At 38.3% G+C, this 23,007-nt stretch overlaps 1 protein-coding gene across 8 annotated transcripts in view; it reads left to right on the top strand.

The window, feature by feature from the left end:
- Positions 1 to 23,007, top strand: part of ptk2aa (protein tyrosine kinase 2aa) — an 85,146-nt gene that overhangs the window by 46,526 nt on the left and 15,613 nt on the right. For 4 of the 8 annotated variants that reach the window (XM_057827503.1, XM_057827509.1, XM_057827508.1 and 1 more), the window contains 13 exons: positions 2,373 to 2,513; positions 2,604 to 2,681; positions 3,770 to 3,877; positions 4,548 to 4,665; positions 4,778 to 4,808; positions 8,642 to 8,706; positions 11,135 to 11,152; positions 16,058 to 16,114; positions 16,392 to 16,412; positions 20,309 to 20,406; positions 20,473 to 20,557; positions 20,622 to 20,722; positions 20,803 to 20,918. In XM_057827503.1, the coding sequence (XP_057683486.1) occupies positions 2,373 to 2,513; positions 2,604 to 2,681; positions 3,770 to 3,877; positions 4,548 to 4,665; positions 4,778 to 4,808; positions 8,642 to 8,706; positions 11,135 to 11,152; positions 16,058 to 16,114; positions 16,392 to 16,412; positions 20,309 to 20,406; positions 20,473 to 20,557; positions 20,622 to 20,722; positions 20,803 to 20,918 (1,037 nt within the window). Of the gene's footprint in view, positions 1 to 2,372; positions 2,514 to 2,603; positions 2,682 to 3,769; positions 3,878 to 4,547; positions 4,666 to 4,777; positions 4,809 to 8,641; positions 8,707 to 8,906; positions 8,994 to 11,134; positions 11,153 to 16,057; positions 16,115 to 16,391; positions 16,413 to 20,308; positions 20,407 to 20,472; positions 20,558 to 20,621; positions 20,723 to 20,802; positions 20,919 to 23,007 lie in introns of all 8 variants that reach the window. The other 4 variants (XM_057827510.1, XM_057827504.1, XM_057827505.1 and 1 more) reach the window with 4 other exon arrangements.

Below are 23,007 nucleotides of genomic sequence, written 5' to 3'. Positions count from 1 at the left end.
TCAGCATCATAAGCATTGTGTAATTATTGACATCAACAATGCTAACAGAGCTAACATTTCATTTTTTGATTGAAAATTTTATTAAAACGAAAACATTAAGAGGGGTTTTAATATAAAATTTCTATAACTTGTACTAACATTTATCTTTTAAGAACTACAAGTCTTTCTATCAATGGATCGCTTTAACAGAATGTTATTGCCATCTTGTTGATTTATTGTTATAATAAACAAATACAGTACAGTACTTATGTACAGTATGTTGAATGTATATATCCGTCTTGTGTCTTATCTTTCCATTCCAACAATAATTTACAAAAAAATATGGCATATTTTATAGATGGTTTGAATTGCGATTAATTACGATTAATTCATTTTTAAGCTGTAATTAACTCGATTAAAATTTTTAATCGTTTGACAGCCCTAGTCATGACGAATAACAGTCTTGTGCTAAATGGAATATGAAATATTAAAAATGCATTTATTCAGTACGACAGGGCTAAATTACTGCACAAAGGTCAAAACTGCCGACTTCTTAAACCTCCCAAACGGTACTATTCTATTCCACCGGAGTTAGTTGGCTCTTGTCATATCTTTGCGGGGACTTGAGACAAAGTAAGAGTGCGAACAAAAGAGTGTGAGAGCTATGCTACATGCTAAACAGAACCGAGCGGCTCTTCCAAGTCTCTTCCTCGTCTATCGAAAAATCATACAGCGGTGGGAGTGATATTTTTCACCGATCGGCCAGCCCCCGGCGGCAAGCAAGTTTTGGCACGTCGTGTAACGCTGAAAATGGGGCATTCTCGGTGGATAAAGACGTCGAAGCGCGTGGCTGCTTGAGCCCAAGCCGAGGATAGTTCTCTCTCGTTGACCACATGAACAGGGCCGAAAGGGGTGGAAGTCTCTACACCAGCGGTAGCCAACTCCGGTCCTCGAGGGTCCCTATCCAGCTTGTTTTCCATGTCTCCCTCCTTTAAAACACCTGAATCAAATGATCAGCTCATCAGTAAGCTGTGCAGGAGCCTGATAACGATCTTGATTATTTAAGTCAGGTGTGTTGGAGGAGGGAGACATGGAAAACAAGCTGGATAGGGGCCCTCGAGGACCCGAGTTGGCTACTCCTGCTCTACACAATCAAGAACCGCAGATGAGAGCGCGTGGCTGCCCGAACACGGACGCTCATCGGCCAGCGAACATCGTGTGCAACAAGCCGCCGGTCGTCGACCGAGGGCGATGGCCACTCCCGCCTTTTTGGTGGCCAGGGAGCATTGTCACCCACAAAATGCAAGCTATCTCCTTATTAAAACATGTGGCATGACCCCAGTATTTGACATAATATAAAACTCTTGGTTGAGTGGTTAGCACGTCTGCCTCACAGTTCTGAGATCAAGGGCTCAATCCTGGGCTTCGGCCTTCCTGTGTGGAGTTTGCATGTTCTCCCTGTGCGTGGGTTTTCTCCGGGAACTCCGCGATTGGCTGGCAACCAGTTCAGGGTGTACCCTGCCTACTGCCGGTAGTTAGCTGGGATAGCTCCAGCACCTCCGCGACCCTTGTGAGGAGAAGCGGCATGGAAAATGAATGAATGAATGAATGAATGAATGAATGAATAAAACTCGTAGCTTACTCGCTTCCTTGTCCGTCTAATGGTCCCACAGTTGTCGGACTTGTTTTGCCCATTATTCGCTGTGAAAACGATCTTTTTGAAACCCAAAAATGCTCACACGCCTCTCCCTGGTGTAGCAACAAAAGCCTGCAGCACATTGGGCTCGTGTGATGCGAAAAATAAACAAATTAATCCGCTAAATCAGCGGAATCTGCAGTCCTTCTGCATATTATAGTAATGGCTGTATTGTGAAGATGATTAGTCACATTAGACGTCACATTTGCCTTCTTCCTCAATCTAGGCTGTGGCTGGAAGTCGCTCATTTTTATTGCGCGGGATTAAAAAAAATTGACTAAATATATCGATTGCTTTCATGCACATCCAAGTGGTCCATTTCATTCAGGAGCATAAAATACTGCGTGAAATATGAAATAAACATGCTGTCATAGGCACTTTAAAAGTGACATGGCTCATGTGTCAGTGCAATGGAAATAAGAGTTCATCTTCATGCCCGTCTCAGAAGAAGTTTGGTTGTTATGGTAGCTGTGATAATCCTGCTTTAGGCGTTTCCTCTCAGGAAGGGTGGATACGCTGAAGTGACACTAGAAAGTATCTCTGTCTATGAGGGATTTATGCAGAAATGAAGTGGCACTATAGTGTTCATGCATTAATTTGCTGTAGATTTCTGCCCATCTGTCCATGCTTGAGGTAACCAGTTTATAGAAGTGGTGCTAACACAATTGGATGCACTTGGTTTCTCATTCTACTTCAGGCCAAGACGCTTCGTAAATTAATCCAGCAGACCTTCAAGCAGGTGGCCAACCTCAATGACGAGCAGTGCATTCTCAAGTTCCTTGAGATTCTGGCACCCATTCACCGCTACGACAAGGAATGCTTCAAATGCGCTCTGGGGGTAAGTTAGATGCCTTTGGGAAAGGCAAATTAGGCTAATGCCAGAAGAATATTCAGGAGTTTAAAGTGTATTTTTTGTCTCTCATTTCAGTCAAGTTGGGTCATCCAGGTGGAGCTTGCGATTGGGCCTGAGGAAGGCATCAGCTACCTGACAGACAAGGGGTCTGCGGTGAGTCCAAGCCAGCATTTTGCTCTACCAAGTACAGTGGTACCTTGACATACGATCGCTTTGACACACGATCTTTTCAACATCCGGCGTAAAATTTGATTTGCCCTTTGTTTCTACATCCGACAACATGCTCGAATTACGACAATTTATGACAGTGCCGCAGTTTCTTTGTTTACCCGCAAGACGGACGCACTGCGGATTTTCTTGTGAGAGAAATCAACATGGGTTCTAAGAAGGTTAGTGCAGGTGGTGAAAAAAGCAATAAGTGACGCTTACTATTGAAATTAAGAAGGAAATGATGGAAAAATATGAGCGTGGTGTACCTGTCCGTCAACTGGCTCGACCATATGGCCGTGGAATCTCTACGATCTCGACGGTCCTCCTCCGACCTTCGTTCGCCAGTCTTTATAAGTTAAGGTGACAATTATTATTGTGGAAATCGCCAGCTTTGTAAGGTTTTTAGTCATTTATTTCAGAATTTGTGCAACACAACACGTTTACTGTCCGCCACAGTTGATGCCAACAACAAAGCATTAAAAGAGTAAAGTAAAATCTCTACCGCACCTACCTCACTGTCACGTCACCCACGCGGTGCGTTCAGGTACAGCACGCAAAACACATTCGTCACATTAGAACATGGTTTGTTACATTATTACAGGAATTGTTATTATTATTATACTGTATTATTCCGATTTTTATTTATAGTCTATTTGTTTTGTTATGTATGATTGCCATTTCTAATAGTACCAGCAATATTTATCAATGATTTAGTGTTGGTTTTTGTGCTGTGGAACAAATTAATGGAATTATAATGTATTCTTATGGAAAAATATGGCCATTTCGGCTTACAAACAAGATTTTGGTACGAATTAACTTTATATGTAGAGGTACCACTGTACTCTGAGCAAACCACAACTAGCACTGTAGAGAGAACCATTATGAGGAACAAATAAGTAATGTAATTGCCAGGAATATGAACAATATTGTGGCGCAACCAAAAGGGAGGCACCGACTGCTGTATATTTGTACAAACGGATGACACACTTGTTTGAGGAACCGTTATAATACGTGTCTTTTCCAACCTACAGCCCACCCATCTGGCTAACTTCACACAAATACAGTCCATCCAGTACTCAGCAGTTGAGGAAAAGGACAAGAAAGCAACGTTGCAAGTCAATGTCGCAGGAGCTGCCGAGGTATTGGTTCCTTTACATTAGGGCAGTTACTCTCAAAATGTGGTGCGAGTACCACCGGTGTTCTGCCAAAATATCCTACATCGGCGAAACGTCCTACATTAGTCGAATTTGACACCTAAAGTACTATCGTGCGCTCTAAACTTGTTTTGTTTAGATGCATACAGGACTAAGGTACTAAAAAAATGCCTGCAGAAAATACTTAAATGTAGTTATATCAAATAAGGACGGTTTAAACACGCTACGTGACTAATGTGGTCAACTGCTTCAAATCTAACACAAAAAAACACAATGGTTAAAAGTATGAGAGGGTAATACATGCAAAAAGTATCTTTGAGGCTGTGAAAAGGTTCTAAATAACTAAATAAAAACAAAAATAGTGAGTAATCGCCGCCTCTAACCGATGTGCGCATGCGTGTGAATGCATGCGCAAGCGCCCTGAGCATTGTGTAGGACGTTTCGCCGCGTAGTAAGGAATGGCCGAACACCGGGGCTCCTTCTCTTGGTGTGCGAAGATTGACTGAAAATGCTGTCAGTGGCTGCCAATGAGTTATAGTTGGCCCTGATTGTAATACTCATGACAGCCAAGTATACTTTGGGATGGTACATGCTGTAAAGTGTTTGAACACTACCACTGTAAAGATAAGAACCCTTTTTTTGTGATTGCGTGCAGCCTCTTACTGTCACGACAGCTTCCCTAACCATGGCTGAGAACTTGGCCGACCTAATCGATGGCTACTGTCGGCTCATCTCCATGGAAACGCGATCCTTTATCGTCAGAGTTCAGAAAGGTAATGGCGAATTAGGGTATTTATTAGAAACATGGTCATTAAATTCTGAAGATCTGTTAAATGAATTGGAGGACTCTTCTCAGTTTAAGTTGTTATGTGTTTTGTCCTCTAGAGGGCGAGAGAGCACTTCCATCTCTTCCAAAGTAAGTTCCATTCTCTAAATTATGTGGAAACTACTACAAAACTAACTCCACTATACTCCTCTTTTCAAGTAGATGACACGGTTTGACACCTTATTAACCACTGAAAAATAATAAGTTGGCATTCCATAAAGTGATAACATTCTATTGTTAATTATATCTTTTTTTTGTCTTTTTAATGACATAAGGTTTCCCCCAGAAAACCTGCAAATCCTCGTTGTAGGGAAGCCCGTTTTTGAAAATAAATAAATAATAATTTAAAAATTTGATAGAAATTATGAAACCATGACTTATGTGTTATTATAAGCCATTTATTACAAAGGAATAAATTATATATTATATTATAAAGGAACAGTCTTGAAACAGTTTTAACACACAAACAAAAATACAATTAAAAGGGGAAAAAAAAGTAATCAGTGCAAAGGATGAGAGCTAGAATTTTTTTTTTTTTTTCTTTTTTCCACATATTGACCATACTATGTCGCCATTGCACTTTCAACCATATCACCAGTTACCAACTGTTACCACTGCTAAAAAGCGGTCAAAAACCATATACGCTTTAGGCATGTGCCGGTATGATATTCTGACGGAATAATAACCTTTAGCCAAAATATCACAGTGTCACGGTATTGCAATTACATCACTAAAATGAGATAAAAAAATTTGAGATACAGTATCTTTGAGATAATGGGTTAAAAAATCCATTGAACAGGATTTTTCAAAACATATTAGAAAATTGGAGCATAAGTATAATGTTAAAATAAATAAATAAAAAAACAACAACGACTGAATATTCTAAATGAAATTAAAATAAATGCAGTCCTTTAGGTGAACCTAAACCCACAGCCACATCTCAACATTATTACCATCAGAACAAAAAGAATTGAATTATTTTCCATAAAAAGCCCGTGTGTATGACTCGTATCATATTTACATAAGACACACACTCTTTTTCTCAACACAGACAGTTGCTAGAGTTAAAAAACCCCAACCTTTTACAACCACTAGACACACTAAACACTCTAGAATTAACTCTTGTAGCTGCTAGGAAACGTTCATGACAATGTTTACCGTAATTTTCGGACTATAGCCGCTACTTTTTCCCCTCATTTTGAATCCTGCGGCTTATAGTCCAGTGTGGCTTATTTGCTGATTTATTTGGGTAAATAGGTAACACTTTATTTGACAGCAGCGTCCTGAGACGGCCATAAGACTGTCATAATTATGAAATGACACTATCATGGGCATTAATGAATGCTTATCACAGATATCATGAGGTGTCATCTGGCAAATTATGTAACTAACTGCATTTAGGTCCAGCTCGGATCTTTTACATCCATTAAAAATGGAGATAATTTGCCGGATGACACAAAATGACATCTATCATAAACATTCATTAATGCTAATGGCAGTGTCATGTCATATTTATGATGGCCTTATGACAGTCTTATGATGCCACTGTCAAATGAAGTGTTACCAGATACCTTAACTAGCAACTAATGAAACAACTGGAACAGTAAGTGAAGAAATAATTAACGCAAGACATGAATTTTGATTGTTATTTACATCTGTAGCGCTGCAATGCATGCTAGGAGGCATGTTGGACGACAAGAGTGTTGGCAGCAGAGGTTGACTGTCTCCCCCAAGCAAACAGTGATGGCCAAATGAAGCTTTTTGAAGCAATAAAGCTTTGCAGCCAATTGGTTCAAAGCTTCTTGGTGGTTCATTTGGTCTTTTGACAGTCTTATTATGCCAAATAAAGTGTTACTAGTTCATATTTTTTGGTGTAAATATCCCATAATACAGTGAGGACAGCTGCGGCTTATAGTCCAGTGCGGCTTATCCATGAACAAATGCCGTTTTCGTGTCAAATTTGGTGGGTGGCGGCTAATAGTCAGGTGCGCCTTATAGTGTGAAAATTACAGTAATAACCTTTAATTTTGTATAAATGTGAAATCATTTTGGAGGTATTGCCTCCTCGGCAGCCACCCTCCGCAAACGTTTTTTACATGTCGGTTGGCCATCCTCCTCTAAGCCGCGGCCCTCTGTAAATTTTCTGTAGCCGAAGTATTCCCATACCGGCGATTTCGTTTTCTTTGATGGGGGGAAAAAGTTCAGGAGTTTCACCTCCTCCAGCTGTCGTATAGCACAGCTGACTCCCTGACACTGAGCAACAACCGGTGGGGGAGGGTTGAGCCTTGCAGCTGCAAGGGAGGGATTTCTCCACGAATTTTTGGGATATAAAAAATGGCTATGACCTTAGGGACGGTATGACGGAAAATTTTTGCGGTTTTGAAACATTGACGTTTTCATACCACGGTATACCTTGAAACCGGTAATCGGCACGTCTACTCTTTATACTTTATTTTGTGCTCTTTTTTTTTAGCTTGGCAGGGGGCAAGAAAATTCTGGCGGTCCGCCAGGCTAATAAAGCATTGGGTGAAACGGCATTAATTCAAGTAAAGAGACTAAAGATGTCCCGATCGATCGGGATGCCGATCACGTCATTTTCAAAGTATCGGAATCGGCAAAAAAAATATCGGACATGCCTTTTTTAAATATATACGTACATATATTTTTTAATTAAATCATTTTTTAATTGTATTTAACGTTACAGACAAAATGTTTTACACTCATCCAGAGTCTTTAGTTTTGGCTTAAAGTAGGGCTATCAAATTTATCGCGTTAATGGCGGTAATTAATTTTTTTAAGATTAATCACGTTAAAATATTTAATGCAATTAACGCACGCGCACCCACTCACGCATTGTCGCGTTCAATCTATAATGGCGCCGTTTTACCTATATATAGAGCTAAAAGACTGCGTTAAAGGAGTAGAGTGAATTTTGGCAGTCTTTGGAGCCTTTTTTTAGTTGGCTAATGCCTTAAAATCCCTCTCTCAATAATTGAAAGTATCGTGGGAAGCAATGTGGGGAAGAAAGGTAGCAGTTGATCTTTTTCTTAACACCCTATGTTATTTCCCAACGCAGAGAAGATATATCAATAGGTGCCACTACGTAGTCATGGTTGCACTTCCCATCATGCATTTGGGCAGAACAGTTAAATGGCTACAGTATCATTTACTGAAAGCTCAATAAATACACTAGATGGCAATATTTAGTCACAATATAAAAAGTCACATTTATCCTTTAAGAATTACAAGTCTTTCTATCCGTGGATCCCTCTCACAGAAAGAATGTTAATAATGTAAATGCCATTTTGAGGATTTATTGTCATAATAAACAAATACATTACTTATGTACTGTATGTTGAATGTATATATTCGTCCGAGTTTTATTCATTTTTTTCTTAATGCATTGCCAAAATGTATATGATCGGGAAAAATTATCGGGAATGACTGGAATTGAATCGGGAGCAAAAAAAAAGCAATCAGATCGGGAAATATCGGGATCGGCAGATACTCAAACTAAAACGATCGGGATCGGATCGGGAGCAAAAAAACATGATCGGAACAACCCTAAAAGAGACTCATTTGAAGTTGCATATCATGTACAGTAGACATGCCCCCGACCAATTCACGAGGAATTGTGGTAGTGTGTTTATCTCTCAGTTGGTTGATCCAGGTTTCATGCCTTTTTGTTTTTCTTGAGTTTAATCGCAAATCTCTCTTTCTTCACCTCTCTTCTGTACCTTTCTCTCTCACCCCATGTGTGGTCAAATAAGGAGATATGTTTGGCAGCCAAATAGTTTCCACTTGTGCGAGTCTCCTCCTCTTTTCCTTGGCCTCTCGCTCTTCCCTTCCCAGAGCTGCTGCACAAAAGGCAGAGATAATTGCCGCGTTTGGGGTTGTCAACACACTTGTTTGTCCGTTTCTAGGTTGTCTAATAATGAGAAGAGATTGGAAGCGGTCAAGAGTGGAGTGAGAACAATCTCCGTCTCCGGTAAGTCGGAAATCTCTTGTGTACTACCGTAGTGACTCCTCTGCTTTTTCCATTTCCTCCGACATCTGTTTTTTCACTTATTCCTGTCTTGTCTCCTCTGTCGTGTTTGTTTACCTCCATGCGTGGCCTTTTCTGCACTCTGTCTTCCATTCACGCTGTCCTCACTCCCCACTTCCCATTTGTTCTCTGATTGGACAAAGACCCGGTGCCGTCCTCTCCTCCCAAGCCGGCAAAGGCGCGACGTTTTCTCCTCCCCTTTGTCTTCTGTTCTGATTCGCCACCCAATGGTATTCCTTGTGATGCGAATGATAGAGATATAATTCAACTAACAGAATTGAATTAAATTAAATTAAATAACATTGAGATCATTTTAATCCACTGACTGCCATTGACGAGGATAGACGTCCATTACACTTTAACGTGGAGGGTGGCAGGGAATGATCGAAATGTGATGGACGTCTATCTTCGTCAATAGAAATTAATGAGTTAATGACTTAAGTGTACCTTGCTTCTTGCCCAGTATCTAATTCATAAATAATACTTTGTTTCAATAACAGTACTTGAGTTTCAAGTGGAGAACAGCACCACAGAAAAATGATGACTTCAGCACATGCTTTCACTCCCAAGTCACAGTTTGCTAAAGTTCCAAATTCAATATTTCAACTGTGTTTTAAACCAGTTGATTTAAAGTGACAGAGCTGAATTTGCAGCCAGGGAAGGAGACTTTTGCGATTATCGGCCAAGGTGACAGCCATCAATCTGGGCGGCAGCCGGAATTCTGCAAACATTTTCCCAACGTTCTCAGCTGGCAGCTTCCAATTTGACACGCAGGCAAACGGGTTGGGAATTTTCATTACGTTATCCTTGGGCAACCATGGTGGAGGAGGAATAAAATGAATGCTAGGAAGTGTTGAAATTACTTGCTCTCATGTCGTTCGGTATACTATAAGCATGCCAAGTGATATAGTAAAATAATGCTGAATTAGGTGATTTAAGGGCAATTTTCTGTTCATTTGTTGATTATGGGGCAAATTAGGATCACACTCTTTTAATGTCAGGTCATTTCCTGATTATTTTGGGGCATAGTCAGGTCACTGTCTGTTGATTATTTGGTGTAACACTAAAAAAAATGACATTTCTGGACACCAGGATGATTTGCTCTGATAGGCAATAAAATACCGTGGGTCACTTCCTTGTAATTTTGGATCATTTCTGGGTCACTTCCAGGAAATATTGGCCTGCGTCCTGTTGGTTTTGTTAGTTTGTGGTTCATTTCTTGTTGATTTTTGGGCAAGTCTGCATCATTCCCTGTTGATTTCTTGGTAAAAAACAATGACTACCAGATTTTCTTTGTGGGTCCACCAACGGAGTTGAACGTTAATAGAAGTGAATATAGACAAGTTTCCTGAGCGAAACATGGGCGGCGCCATCTTTGATAGTTTCTGCTCAGACTTCCGGTTTAGACAGAACAACATGAAGTGCAGTTGAAGTAAGCAGTGCGTTGACAAAGTTAAAACTGCAAAATCAGACCAGGGGAACCCACGGAATCTCCAAAAATTGATTCAGCACGACGTAGATGAGACTCCGAGACTTCCTGTGCTTTGCGTGAACTCCTGGAAGCGCCTGTATATATGGTTGTAAGTGGAATGTTTTGATCAGTGACCAGCTAGTAGCTACAATGCGCCAGTGTGGCTGTACCTCGCTATATGCCTGAAATCGAAGCCAGCTGCAGACAATAAGTTAAGGATGTGCTTTAAACCTAAGGATCTACCTCAAAGATTGTATGTTCTTATCACTTCATTGATCGTTCGTGGACAAAATTACAAAACCTGTGCAGCCTGTGTTAACATGAGGTGTAGGTTTTGGATGGAGAAAGTGTAAAATGGATGTCGCGAGCAAATATGCGGAAGTATATGTGCAAATTCAATGTGAATTGAATGAGCAATGTAAATGTGTTATGCTGAATGTGCCATTGAAAGTCAATGGGTTTTCGAATGAAACCTAACACAAATTTTTGGAACATTTTGGAGTTGGAATAGTGTGAATTGAAGTGAATTAAAACTGACTAGATGATTTGTTTGGAAGATTGAAATTGATCAAAACGATGGGAATACCTTAGTGTGAAAATTTTGCAGCTCTCTACTCCTTTTTAAAGTCCACCACTGGAATTTCGGCGTCCACCTCGGTCGCTTGCGCAAATATTTACAAGTCACCACAGACTCCATCGTGCACAAACCGCAGTGGCGTCTTCGTGCCACTGTCTTGCATGAAGCCACTTTGTTAAGGCATCTATCAGAGCTTGAACTAACTGCTTGCGTGTTTGGCTTTGCAGGTTGTGCGGCAGCCATTTTGTTACAAGACTAACCTCTGCTTATTTCTCTCTGTCTCTCCCTTCGCCTCCTCCTTGCATGCTCTCTGGACCCTGCAGAAGATCTTAGCGGGGATGGTAAAGTGATTAATATGTTGTTTCTGATTTCGTGTTTGCTCCCTTCTGTAACATTTTGTTTTTCAATGAAATTTCATGCTTTGCTCCAAAAAAACGAGGGACATACTACCAGAGCAACAATGGGATGTTTCTCTTTAAGGGAATTTGTCCAACTGCTTCTCTCTCTTCACACACGCACACACATGCACTCGCACAATTTGCACACGTGGACTGACATATACTTGCACAGAATTATGGCGAGAAAGACGTTTGCTGGTTTCAAGCGATGCATTCCTGGCTATAACAGGCAAACACACACACTAAAAGATTGGAATTTGAAAAGCTGCGGGTTGTTTTGTTTTTCCGCCACTGGAATGTTTCTTTATTACTAGATGAACCGTAACTAATGTAAACCATCTTATGATGAAATGTGAATGTGACAGCTTTCCCTTTCTATTCTTAAAAGTTATTTTTAAATCTCTTGTATTTTCAACACACAATGAAATCACCAAGAATTCGTGTAAGACAGCGAACAAAAATAACACAAAAGAACATCCCCAAACAAACACTTTCAAAGTCATCTTACAAATTTGCACTGCAAAAATAGATGATTTCATGATGAAATACAAGCAGCTGTGGTTGCTAGAATGTTACCATAAAAAAGGGAAACCTGTAAAATACATGTAAAAACCATATAGTGCTTCAGTAACATTAATGTTTTTGTTTTAAACTGTTTTTTTAATACTATTTTTAAAAACTATTATTTGTATGGTTATCCGTATGTAAAGTCAGGATAATGGTGGTGACGTCACTGCACAACTCCGACTGCCATCTTGGCAGTCAAGCATGCTGACTACCGAGCTACTGATGAATGGTTGCAAGAAGTGCAGTGATCCCTGGCTCCTTTGGGTTCATCTTTCGCGCCCTCAGTGCGTCGTAGATTTTAAAATCTTGGTATAAGAATAAAACACTTCTAAAAAAATATTTATGTACACTTTATTTCCATTTACATATGTATGTACACTTACACACAAACAGGTAAATGGTAAATGGTGTTACACTTATCTAGCGCTTTTCCACCTTTCAAGGCGCTCAATCATATGAGAGAGAATGTAGAATACGCACGATTTATATTAGTTATACATTATGTATGTGTTGTTTTTGGCAGCCCTTTTAATTTTTGTCTTATTCTTTCTGACGATAATGCTTATCCGTCTTAGTCATATTTTAGTCATCTCAAAATGTGTTTGTCTTTGTCTAGTTTTTGTTGCCAGAAAACTTGACTAATTTCCTCTAGTTTTTTCTACAATTACTAAAAATGTTTTTGTCTGTAAAATTAAAAAAATTTTTACTCTAAAAATAAATAGGTAAAGGTTTCCAACTTTTTTGAATTAACATTGACAGATGAGCACATATTGTAGCATCTACAAAAACAACGCCAACTAGGTGATAATAAACACTCACAAGGAAAACAGTACATTTTTTTCAATTAATTATACCCACCTGAAAGCCACAAGGTGTATGGGAAAAAGTAGTCCGTGAGTTTAAGAGGATGCTCGCCGTTAGCATTAGCCAAAGGCTAACGCAAATGCTATACTAGCGCTACAAGGTACATTTAGTGTGTGATGATCACTCAGCACAGACCGTTAAAGGGTAAAGCAACATTGCATATTCTCTCTGGCCAAGAGAAAAAAACAAATATTACCGTGTGTGCGTGAGTGCAAGCCTTGCAACTGGAAAATACACTGCACTGGTGAAAGTGGGGTCGCAGCACGTCATACGAGTGACACAACCAGACACTGCTACGATACAGGCTAACTTCACATAACATGTCACACAATGCGAACATGTGACGGAAACTATTGCACATTTTTGTCTCGTTCTCGTCTTGTCAGACGTTTTAGTCTCCCCAAACCCGTTTTTAGCTAGTTATAGTCTCATCATCATGATGGAAAAAGTGTTTGTTGACAAAAAAATTTTCTTTATCGTCATTTTTGACGAAAACAACACTGCTATGTATGTTATTGATGAAGATATTTTATGTACATGTTTCAAACTATTCTTTAATGTACTAATGACAACATATTCATTTTAAGGCTTTATATACATTTAACACAAAAAAAGGGGGCTGACACAATGCGGTTTTTCACTGTTCAAAGTCTGTTCTGTTCACCAATAACAGCGATAAATGAGGGATCACTGCATTGCGTACAGAATGTTAAGAAACGCTCTTTTAAATTCTCATGGCGTAAGGTTAACAGCATATGAAACTAGAATGGACTGTTTGCTCGGTAGTCAGCACACTCAACTGCCACAGTGACAATGCAGCTTCAAACCCTGCTTATTGATACAGTCATGTGAAAAAATTAGGACACCTCAGTAAATATCCAGTTCTTTATTAAGAAATGTTCACATATCAATGTTTGACTTTGTTATTCTTTATCTCTGGGAAAGAAAGTGATTTAATTGCAGGTAAACAACAAAATATTAACATTGTTTTACTCAATAAACCAAATATATAAAAAAAAATGCATATTCTAACTTATGGAGAAGCTAGGACACCCTACCACCTAATAGCTTGTGTTACCCCATTTGGCTGAAATAACTTCAGTGAGACACTTTTTGTAGCCATCTACCAGTCTTTGACATCGGTCTGAAGAAAGTTTGCCCCACTCCTCAACGAAGAATACTTTCAACAGTGCCTGACTGTTGAAGTGAGAAAAACATCATGGTGAGATCAAAGGAGCTGTCTGAGGCCTTCAGAAAGAAGATTGTAGATGCTCATGAGTTTGGTAACAGATGTCAAAAGATCTCAAAAGAATATAAAATCAGCCATTCCACTGTCCGGAAAATAATCTACAAGTGGACGACATTCAAAACAACTGCCAACATGCCTGGCCGTCCAAGCAAGTTCATCCTGAGAGCAGACCGCAAGATGCTAAAAGAAGTCTCCAAAAACCCTAAAATGTCATCACAGGACTTACAGCAGGCTTTTGCTGCTGTTGTTGTTTGTGGGAGGTGTGCAAGGAGGAAACATGAAGGCCAGACTGAAGTTTGCCAGAGTGAATGTAGACAAAGACCAGGACTTCTGGAATAATGTTCTTTTGACAGATGAATCTGAAATTGAATTATTTGGACAACGGAACAGTGGACATGTTTGGCGTAAACCTAATACAGAATTCCAGGAAAAGACCCTTATACCAACTGTAAAGCATGGAGGTGGAAGTCTCATGGTTTGGGGATGCTTTCCTTCAGCAGGACCTGGCCAGCTCTAGAATCCACCATGAATTCAATCGTGTATCAGAGGATGCTTGAGGAACATGTGAGAACGTGTGAAAAATTGAAGCTGATGCGAAACTGGACCCTGCAACATGGCAATGATCCTAAACATACCAATAAATCCACCAAGGACTGGCTGAAAAGGAAGAAATGGAGAGTCCTGGAATGGCTGAGTCAAAGCCCAGATATTAATCCCATTGAGATGCTGTGGGATGACTTAAATCAGGCTGTACATGCAAGAAACCCTTCAAACATCTCACACCTGAAAGTATTCTGCGTTGAGGAGTGGGGCAAACTTTTTTCAGACTGGTAGATGGCTACATAAAGCGTCTCACTGAAGTTATTTCAGCCATTAGGTGGTAGAGTATCCTAACTTTTTCCTCAGAATATGCATTTTTGTTGATATATTTGGTTTAGTGAGTAAAACAATGTTAATTGTTGTCTTTTACCTTCAATTACATCAGTTTCTTTCCCAGAGAAAAATAAAAACAAGATCAGACATTGATATGTGAACATTTCTGAATAAAGAAGTGAATATTTAATGGGGTATCCTAATTTTTTCACAGGACTGTATATGCATCAGTTACACATATTGTACATACTTTTTAGTGTAGTTCTTTTTTGGGATAGTTTGCTGTTAAGTTGACAGTATATCTTTACAGAATTGGTTTTCTTGTTTTTTTTTAAAACAGTACAATTCTGTAAACAACTTTTGTGTGCCAATGAGCTTTTTAGTAGTTGCACATCAATTACAACTTTCCTAGTAGTCTATGCTTTGGCGCCATCTTTAGGTGAACTCATAAAAAAACAACCGCAACTTGACAGATTTTTATGATTGCAACATTTTCAGCCTGGAGCAAATTAATATCCATTGCAATGAAAACGAGCTTTTGATATTAGCACAACTTGGAAGTCAATCCCGTTTAGTTTGATTGAGTCTGTTTTGTATTAATCTCTAAATGCGCCGCTCTTCACTTCTGAGTTTAATCTATCGCTGCTAGCGCTCCCAGTCGCAATGAATCGGACGTCTATCGCCGTCAATGGCTGTGAATTCGGATAAAAATCCAACAAATCGGGCGCTAATCTCCCATAGACGGCAGATGTTCGACTCGTGTTCCTCACAGCTGAGTCTGCACCCTGATTTTATTTTAAACACCAACCATCTGGTTAGGATGGATTCCGTCCATCCTTCCCTTTTTTTTTCTTTTTCTTTCTTCCCCTCCTCCTGCTCCTCCCGCTTTAGCCGAGTCTTTTATTCTGTTTTGGATTCTTCCAAACATCTCTTTTGGATCTCCGCTTCTTTTATTTATGTTTATCTCCTCTTGAACTCTCCCTGGCCTCCTTTGCTAATTTCTCCGCCGCCATCGCACCGCAACGCCAGCTGCTGTCAAACAGCTCTGTTGTCACCGAGCCAACCGCGCGCGCGAGTGTGTGCGTTTTTTTTTTTTTTTTTTAATTTGTGTGCGTTTGTAAAAGAGAGAGAAAGCATAGCTGTATGGGTGTCGCATTGGGCAGGAGTTACCATAACAGTGAGAGTTTTAACAGTAAGCTGCAGCACTTTCTTGTAAAGTGAATGCTTTTTTTTTTTCTACTCTTCCTTTTACTGGTGCTTGTGTTGTTAGTCACAGTGTTTCATTTTCATTCCAGAGACCGATGACTACGCCGAAATAGTTGACGAAGAGGACACGTACACCATGCCCTCCAGTAAGTGCATGATTAATGCTGTCATTTTTCTTTTTGTTGATCTCTAAGCCCCAAAAAACACATTAGGGGAAGTGATGTGCGTTTATTTCCCCTGCTACTCCTGCTTCTTCTACTAAAGCAAACTTCAAAAATAAACCTGACATTTTCTTTGTATGCATGCGTGACATCCTAGCCAAGTATACTATGATCGTCTGAATGTGTTTTCTTGCCTCTTTCTTGCTTTTCACCTCTGCGTCTTCCTTTTTTTTCCTTCTTCACTCATCCATCGCCAACCAAGTGACCTATGGAATAGTGGAAGGTAATAAAACAACTAAAAGCTGTCCCGCTATCATTCTGTCCGGGTTCCTAATGCCTTCTTGGGGATTTTTCTTGGCAGCAAATCATCTCACTGATTAGTTGTTTGACTAGGGGATGGCATTTGATTAAATTCTAATGATTGATAATGAGTTAAAAAAAACAAATTGATGAATATTATTTTCAAACTGTAAAAAATACTCGTAATATACTGGCATCTGTCATTGCCAGAATTTTACAGTTGGAAAAAAAATCTACACTAAAAATACATTCATAAATGGTATATAGTGATCCCTCGTTTTCGCGTATAATGGGGACCAGAACCCACCGCAATTAGTGGAAAAACCGCGCCCCTCCCACCCATGTTTGATTATTTTTTTATTCATATTTAGCATTGGAAAGAGATACATAAAAGACATGTTTTTTCACTTTTTTTCCCAAAGTATAATTTAAAAAAAACTTTGATGTCGGGCTGCAGCTATCGTTTAATAGTTAGTTTGGATAAGGAACATAAAAAAATTAAAATAATTGAGCTAATAATTAAAAAAAAAAAAAAAGAGCATCTAAGTACAGCAAAAGAACAATTGGCTAATTTACAGTGCCCTCCATAATTATTGGCACCCCTGAATAAGATGTGTTTTTTAGCTTGTAATATTTTCTTTTTATTCAAATAATATGGGACCTTAATAGAAAAAAAGAGAAAAATCCAACCTTCAATACAAGTCCATTCATTCAGTGGGGAAAAAATCCCACATAAAGAAAAAATTATTTGACATCAAATAATGTGTGTCACATTTATTAGCACCCCTGGTGTTAATACTTTGTACAACCCCCTTTTGCCAACAAAACAAGGTCTGGGATCTCATCTGACCAAAGCACAAGGTCCCAGTTGAAGCTTGGGACCGTGTGTATCTTTGTGTGAGACCAAGATTGAGCTTTTTGGCAACAAACACTCTAAGTGGGTCTGGCGTGCCATGAAAGATGTGCATGCTGAAAAGCACCTCATACCCACTGTGAAGTATGGGGGTGGGTCAGTGATGCTATGGGGCTGTTTTGCTTCCAAAGGCCCTGGGAACCTTGTTAGGGTGCATGGCATCATGAATGCTTTGAAATACCAGGACATTTTAAATCAAAATCTGTTGCCCTCTGCCCGAAAGCTGAAGATGGGTCGTCACTGGGTCTTTCAGCAAGACAATGACCCTAAACATATGGCCAAATCTACACAGAAATGGTTCACCAGACACAAAATCAAGCTCCTCCCATGGCCATCTCAGTCCCCAGACCTTGTTTTGTTGGCAAAAGGGGGTTGTACAAAGTATTAACACCAGGGGTGCTAATAATTGTGACACACATTATTTGATGTCAAATAATTATTTCTTTATGTGGGATTTTTTCCCCACTGAATTAATGCATTTGTATTGAAGGTTGGATTTTTCTCTTTTTTTCCATTAAGGTCCCATATTAGTTGAATTAAAAAAATATATATTAGAAGCTAAAAAACACATCTTTTTCAGGGGTGCCAAAGATTATGGAGGGCACTGTATATTGCAAAAGTTCGCTAGCTTAAATGCTATAAAACATTTTTTACAATGCTCCTAACAAATGGTTCAAAGACATATTCTCACAAAAAACGGCCAAATATACCTGTAAACTAAATTACGAACGCATTTAAAAAAAAAAAAAAAAAAAGCTCAAACAAAAGCTTATGTTGGTCTTAACAGGGAGCTGGATTCAGCCATGTGAAATGAGTTATGTCATGTCTCCACTAAAGGGCAGTGTATCCAGTCAAATCAATAAAATAGGGTTGTGAAAATTATCGTGTTAACGAGTGGTAATTCATTTTTTAAATTAATCACGTTAAAATATTTGACGCAATTAACGCACATGCCCCGCTCAGACAGATTTAAATGACAGCACAGTGAAATGCCAACATGTTAATTGTGTTTTGTGGAATTTTGCCGCCCTCTGCTGGCGCTTGGGTGCGACTGATTTTATAGGCTTCAGCACCCATGAGCATTGTGTAAGTAATTATTGACATCAACAATGGCGGGCTACTAGTTTATTTGTTGACTGAAAATTTTACAAATGTTATTAAAACGAAATAAGAGGGGTTTTAATATAAAATTTCTATAACTTGTACTAGCATTTATCTTTTAAGAACTACAAGTCTTTCTATCCATTGATCGCTTTAACAGAATGTTAATAATGTTAATGCCATCTTGTTGATTTTTTGTTATAATAAACAAATACAGTCCTTATGTACCGTATGTTGAATGAATTTATCCATCTTGTGTCTTATCTTTCCATTCCAACAATAATTTACGGAAAAATATGGATATTTTATAGATGATTTGAATTGCGATTAATTGTGATTAATTACGATTAATTAATTTTTAAGCTGTAATTAACTCGGTTAAAAATTTTAATCGTTTGACAGCCCTACAATAAAACTAAATGCAAACACTTTCCAAACAAACCATTAAAACGCCACTTTAATTAAACGAATACCTAAAGCAGCAAAATTTAATTCGAATCTTTTTTTCTAATCGAATTACTCGAGTTTATAGTTTAATTATTGCAGCACTAATTTTATGTATATATATATTTTTAATAAATGTTGTTTTAAGAACTTTAAATGTAATAATTACAGGTTTTAAACATTTTACTGTCCCACCGAATTTTTTTTAAACAAGATTAAAGTAGAAAAATGTCTTTATTAAATTAATTAATCATGATAATTATTATTAATTATAATAATTAATAAACTCATTGAGTGAGTCCACTCAAATCCACTCAAGCTGATCACTTACACACAATGAGTTGCTGCAGCAACTGTTAACAAGTTAAACGATGATTGGCGCATGCGGCGCTTTGAAGTTTCGGCTTCCAAGCGTCTCTGACAAGATCAAACCCTAACGTCTGTCAATCATCGTTAACATTAACAAGCAACTCTACTGCACTGCCTGACCAATCGGATCGGGACAGCTCTATAAAATACTGCATTTGTATATTTATTTTTTAATTAGGAAAAAAAAAATCCGCGATGGACTGACGGCGCCAAATATGAAGTGCAAAGTAGCGAGGGTAGTAGGACTGTGGCAACCATAAACTTAACGGTTGATTTATGTAATGTTATATTTATGTTTTTGTTTTGTTTTTTTAAACTCAAAGTAATGGTCGTAAAAGTTTAATTTTTTATGCTGTTTTTTTGTTTACAGTATATTGCTTTTTATGCTACTTTTTTGAAATCCTGTCAACATTTTTAATTTATCAGCAAATATTTCTGTATCATACACCATTTTAATAATTAATGATCACTTGAATGTTAAGCCATTTCTGTTTTTTGTGAAGGTCAATATTTTGTCTGGCAAAGTAAAATTAAAAGTACGGTACATTTTTATGGATATTTTAGTTTTCAACTAGTGCTAGTGTTGCCGACACATTTGATTACTCAATAATTGCATGGAAGGAAGAATTTATTTTTCACTTTATCCATGTTTTTGTTTTTTTTAACCTTTTCACAGCCAATAGGTGTCCACTCTATTGCCGTCAATGGCACAGAAAATAAACATTTACTGCCAAATTTAATTGATTAATGTCAATACATTTAATGTCATTTAGTAGATTTAAAAAAAAAAAAACATTATTTACGTGTAACTTGTATTTTTGGTACTTTTCACAGAGCTTAGTATTTTTCACTTTGTGAATGTTGTTGTTGTTTTTTTTTTAACCTTTTCACTGCCATTGATGGCAATAGATGTCCAACCCATTTGAACTAGAGGGCTGGCAGCAAGAATTCGCTCACAGTTCAAATGGATTGGCCGTCTATTGTCGTTATTAACACTGAAAAATAAATATTTACTGCCAACCCTCTTATTTGTCTTTTCTTTTTCTTCTTAGCGCGGGACTACGAGATCCAGAGGGACAGGATTGAGCTCGGTCGCTGCATAGGAGAGGGTCAGTTTGGAGATGTGCACCAAGGAGTCTACAACATCCCGGTAGGTAAACACAGTCAAAACTTTCCATTCAGTCATTCATATCAGTAATGATATTTTTTTCATCAGGACAAGCAAGCTTTGGCTGTCGCCATTAAGACGTGCAAGAACTGCACGTCAGACAGCGTCCGGGAAAAGTTCCTGCAAGAAGCATGTACGTCTGGATATATTTTACTCGTACGTTTATAGTGTTAATCATACAATATGCGCTCCTGCAGTGACCATGCGGCAGTTTGACCACCCTCACATCGTCAAGCTGATCGGTGTCATCACAGAGAATCCAGTGTGGATCATTATGGAGTTGTGCACGCTAGGAGAGGTGCGCCCATGTCCTGTATATTTTAGGCCATATTTTTAGGCCAGAATTTGTACTAAATCTTGTTTTCTGCTGGCGTGCAGCTCCGTTCCTTCCTCCAGGTGAGGAAGTACAGCCTGGACTTGGCCACGCTCATCCTGTTCGCATACCAACTAAGCATGGCGCTGGCGTATCTGGAGAGCAAGCGATTCGTGCACAGGTTAAAAAAAAAGACAATTTACATTGATTGTTGTGAAATTGTGACTAAGGAATGTCCTAAAATCAAGAAAGAACTTAATACTCCAGGTGAATTTTTTCAATTGGAAGTAGCAGGGAAGAATTTACGGAGCTCCTAAAAGGGACATTGACAGAAATAAAACATTTTTAAACCATCTGGTGCGCACTAGATAGAATGTTTTTTAGCCTGTTTATAGTGCGCACCTGAAACAATCTGGTAAACATTAGCATTAAATAGGATTTAAGCAAGCAGACTTTTGCAATGCAAGTAAGCCAATTGTTCTTTTGTTGTACTTAGATCCTCATTTATTTTATTTTTTTATATCATTTGAGGCTAAGCTCAGGCGTTAGTCGAGTCCAAGATTGAAGTTAAGCGCAGCTAACTCCTGTATTATCATTTTTAGCACGTCAAAACTGCTAGTTGATTCCAAGATTGAAGTTAAGCGCAGCTAAATCCTGTATTATCATTTTTAGCATGTCAGAACTGCTAATATCCGATGCGCTCCTGAGCTTAGCCTCAAACGATATAAAAAATTAAATAAATGAGGATATTACAAAAGAACAATTGGCTAACTTGCATGGCCAAAGTCCGCTAGCTTAAATGCTATATAATGCTAATGTTTACCAGATACTATCTGGTGTGCACCACATTCCTTAAAAACCTCAATTTTGTCACAGACCATATCCAACAAATTATTAATAAGAAAATGAAATGTCAACTGTTTAGATAGTCAAAGACCTAAATATTGTCCCTTTTTTTTTTTTTTTTTTTAAAACCCAAAAATATTTTATTTTTGTCTCATTTCACTTAAAAGAAAACATTTTTTTATTTGATGGGAACCTCGGACTTAAAGACTTATAGGCTCTAATAAACCACAATTGTTCTCTTTTACTAAAATATGTTATTAAAAACACATAAAATATTGCCATTGATTTAACAATCTAAAATATTTAGTACGGAGGGCGCCATGTTTTATGGACACTCAGGGCGATGACGTAGATTGTCACTGTCACTTGACGAATAATACTGAATTACTGCAATTCCTTCTATGCTGCGAGACGTCCAATCCATGCTCCCATCGGTTAAAAGCGGCGGGTACTTACTATTTGTGTTTTTATTGAGTCTTTTTATTACCTTTTCATTGCCTCAAAACGCTCTCATACTAGCATATTTAATCCACCCTTATTTGATATTACTACCTTGAAGTATTTTCTTAAGGCATCTTTAGTATGTTCAGTCTGTATGCATCTAAACAAAAAAAATCTGAAAGCGCATAGTAGTACTTTGGGTGTCAAATTCGCCTCTTGTAGCATGTTTCGCCGCTGCAGTACATTTTGGCAAAACAAGTTTTTTTTTCCTGCTCTCGTCTCGTCTCAGCTTGTCTTTCCTGTTCATTCTGCTTTTGCTGCTCGTTTCGTGATATATCGACAGTGCTGTCATGTTCATCAATGTTCTTCTCGGGTTCAAATTGAAAGGGTTGAACAGATGACAGGTTAATGTCACTACAATCATACACTGGAAGCCCAGCAACATAACCATGTGATGTCACCGCCCTGCGACGACGTCAAAAACAACGGCGACCTACTAGTTAAACTAATTTTACAAATTGTATAAAAACGAAAATATTGAAGGGTTTCAGTATCAAATAATGTTTATCTTTTAAGGACTACAAGCCTTTCTATTTGTGGATCTCTTTAAAACATTTTTTAAAATGCATATTTAAAATTTCTAAAAATAATCATCTGTTTTTTTGTGTTATGATTTCTCTCCTGCTATTTTGATCTACTCTGGCTTTAGTTTCAATCTCTTTTATTTATTTTATTTTCGTTTCTTCAGTTGTAAAGTGTCCTTGAATGAAAGGCGCTTTGAAATAAACTGTATTATTATTATTATTATTATTATTATTGTTCAAAAAGAAAAATATCCTGTAAATGTTCTCTAAATTCTGATCTTTGATCGAGGACTAAACAAATTTTATTCAAGCGAGAAACGTGGAAGTCCATATATGATTTGTTTTCATAGCCTAACTATTCTCAACGCATAGTTTTTAGTTCCAAAGCAAAATTATGGC

The sequence above is a fragment of the Corythoichthys intestinalis genome, chromosome 22 (genome assembly GCF_030265065.1).
Source record: "Corythoichthys intestinalis isolate RoL2023-P3 chromosome 22, ASM3026506v1, whole genome shotgun sequence".
In the NCBI taxonomy this organism is placed as follows: domain Eukaryota; kingdom Metazoa; phylum Chordata; class Actinopteri; order Syngnathiformes; family Syngnathidae; genus Corythoichthys; species Corythoichthys intestinalis.
Note: the sequence above shows the minus strand (reverse complement) of the source record. Positions and strands in the feature narration are given on the sequence as shown.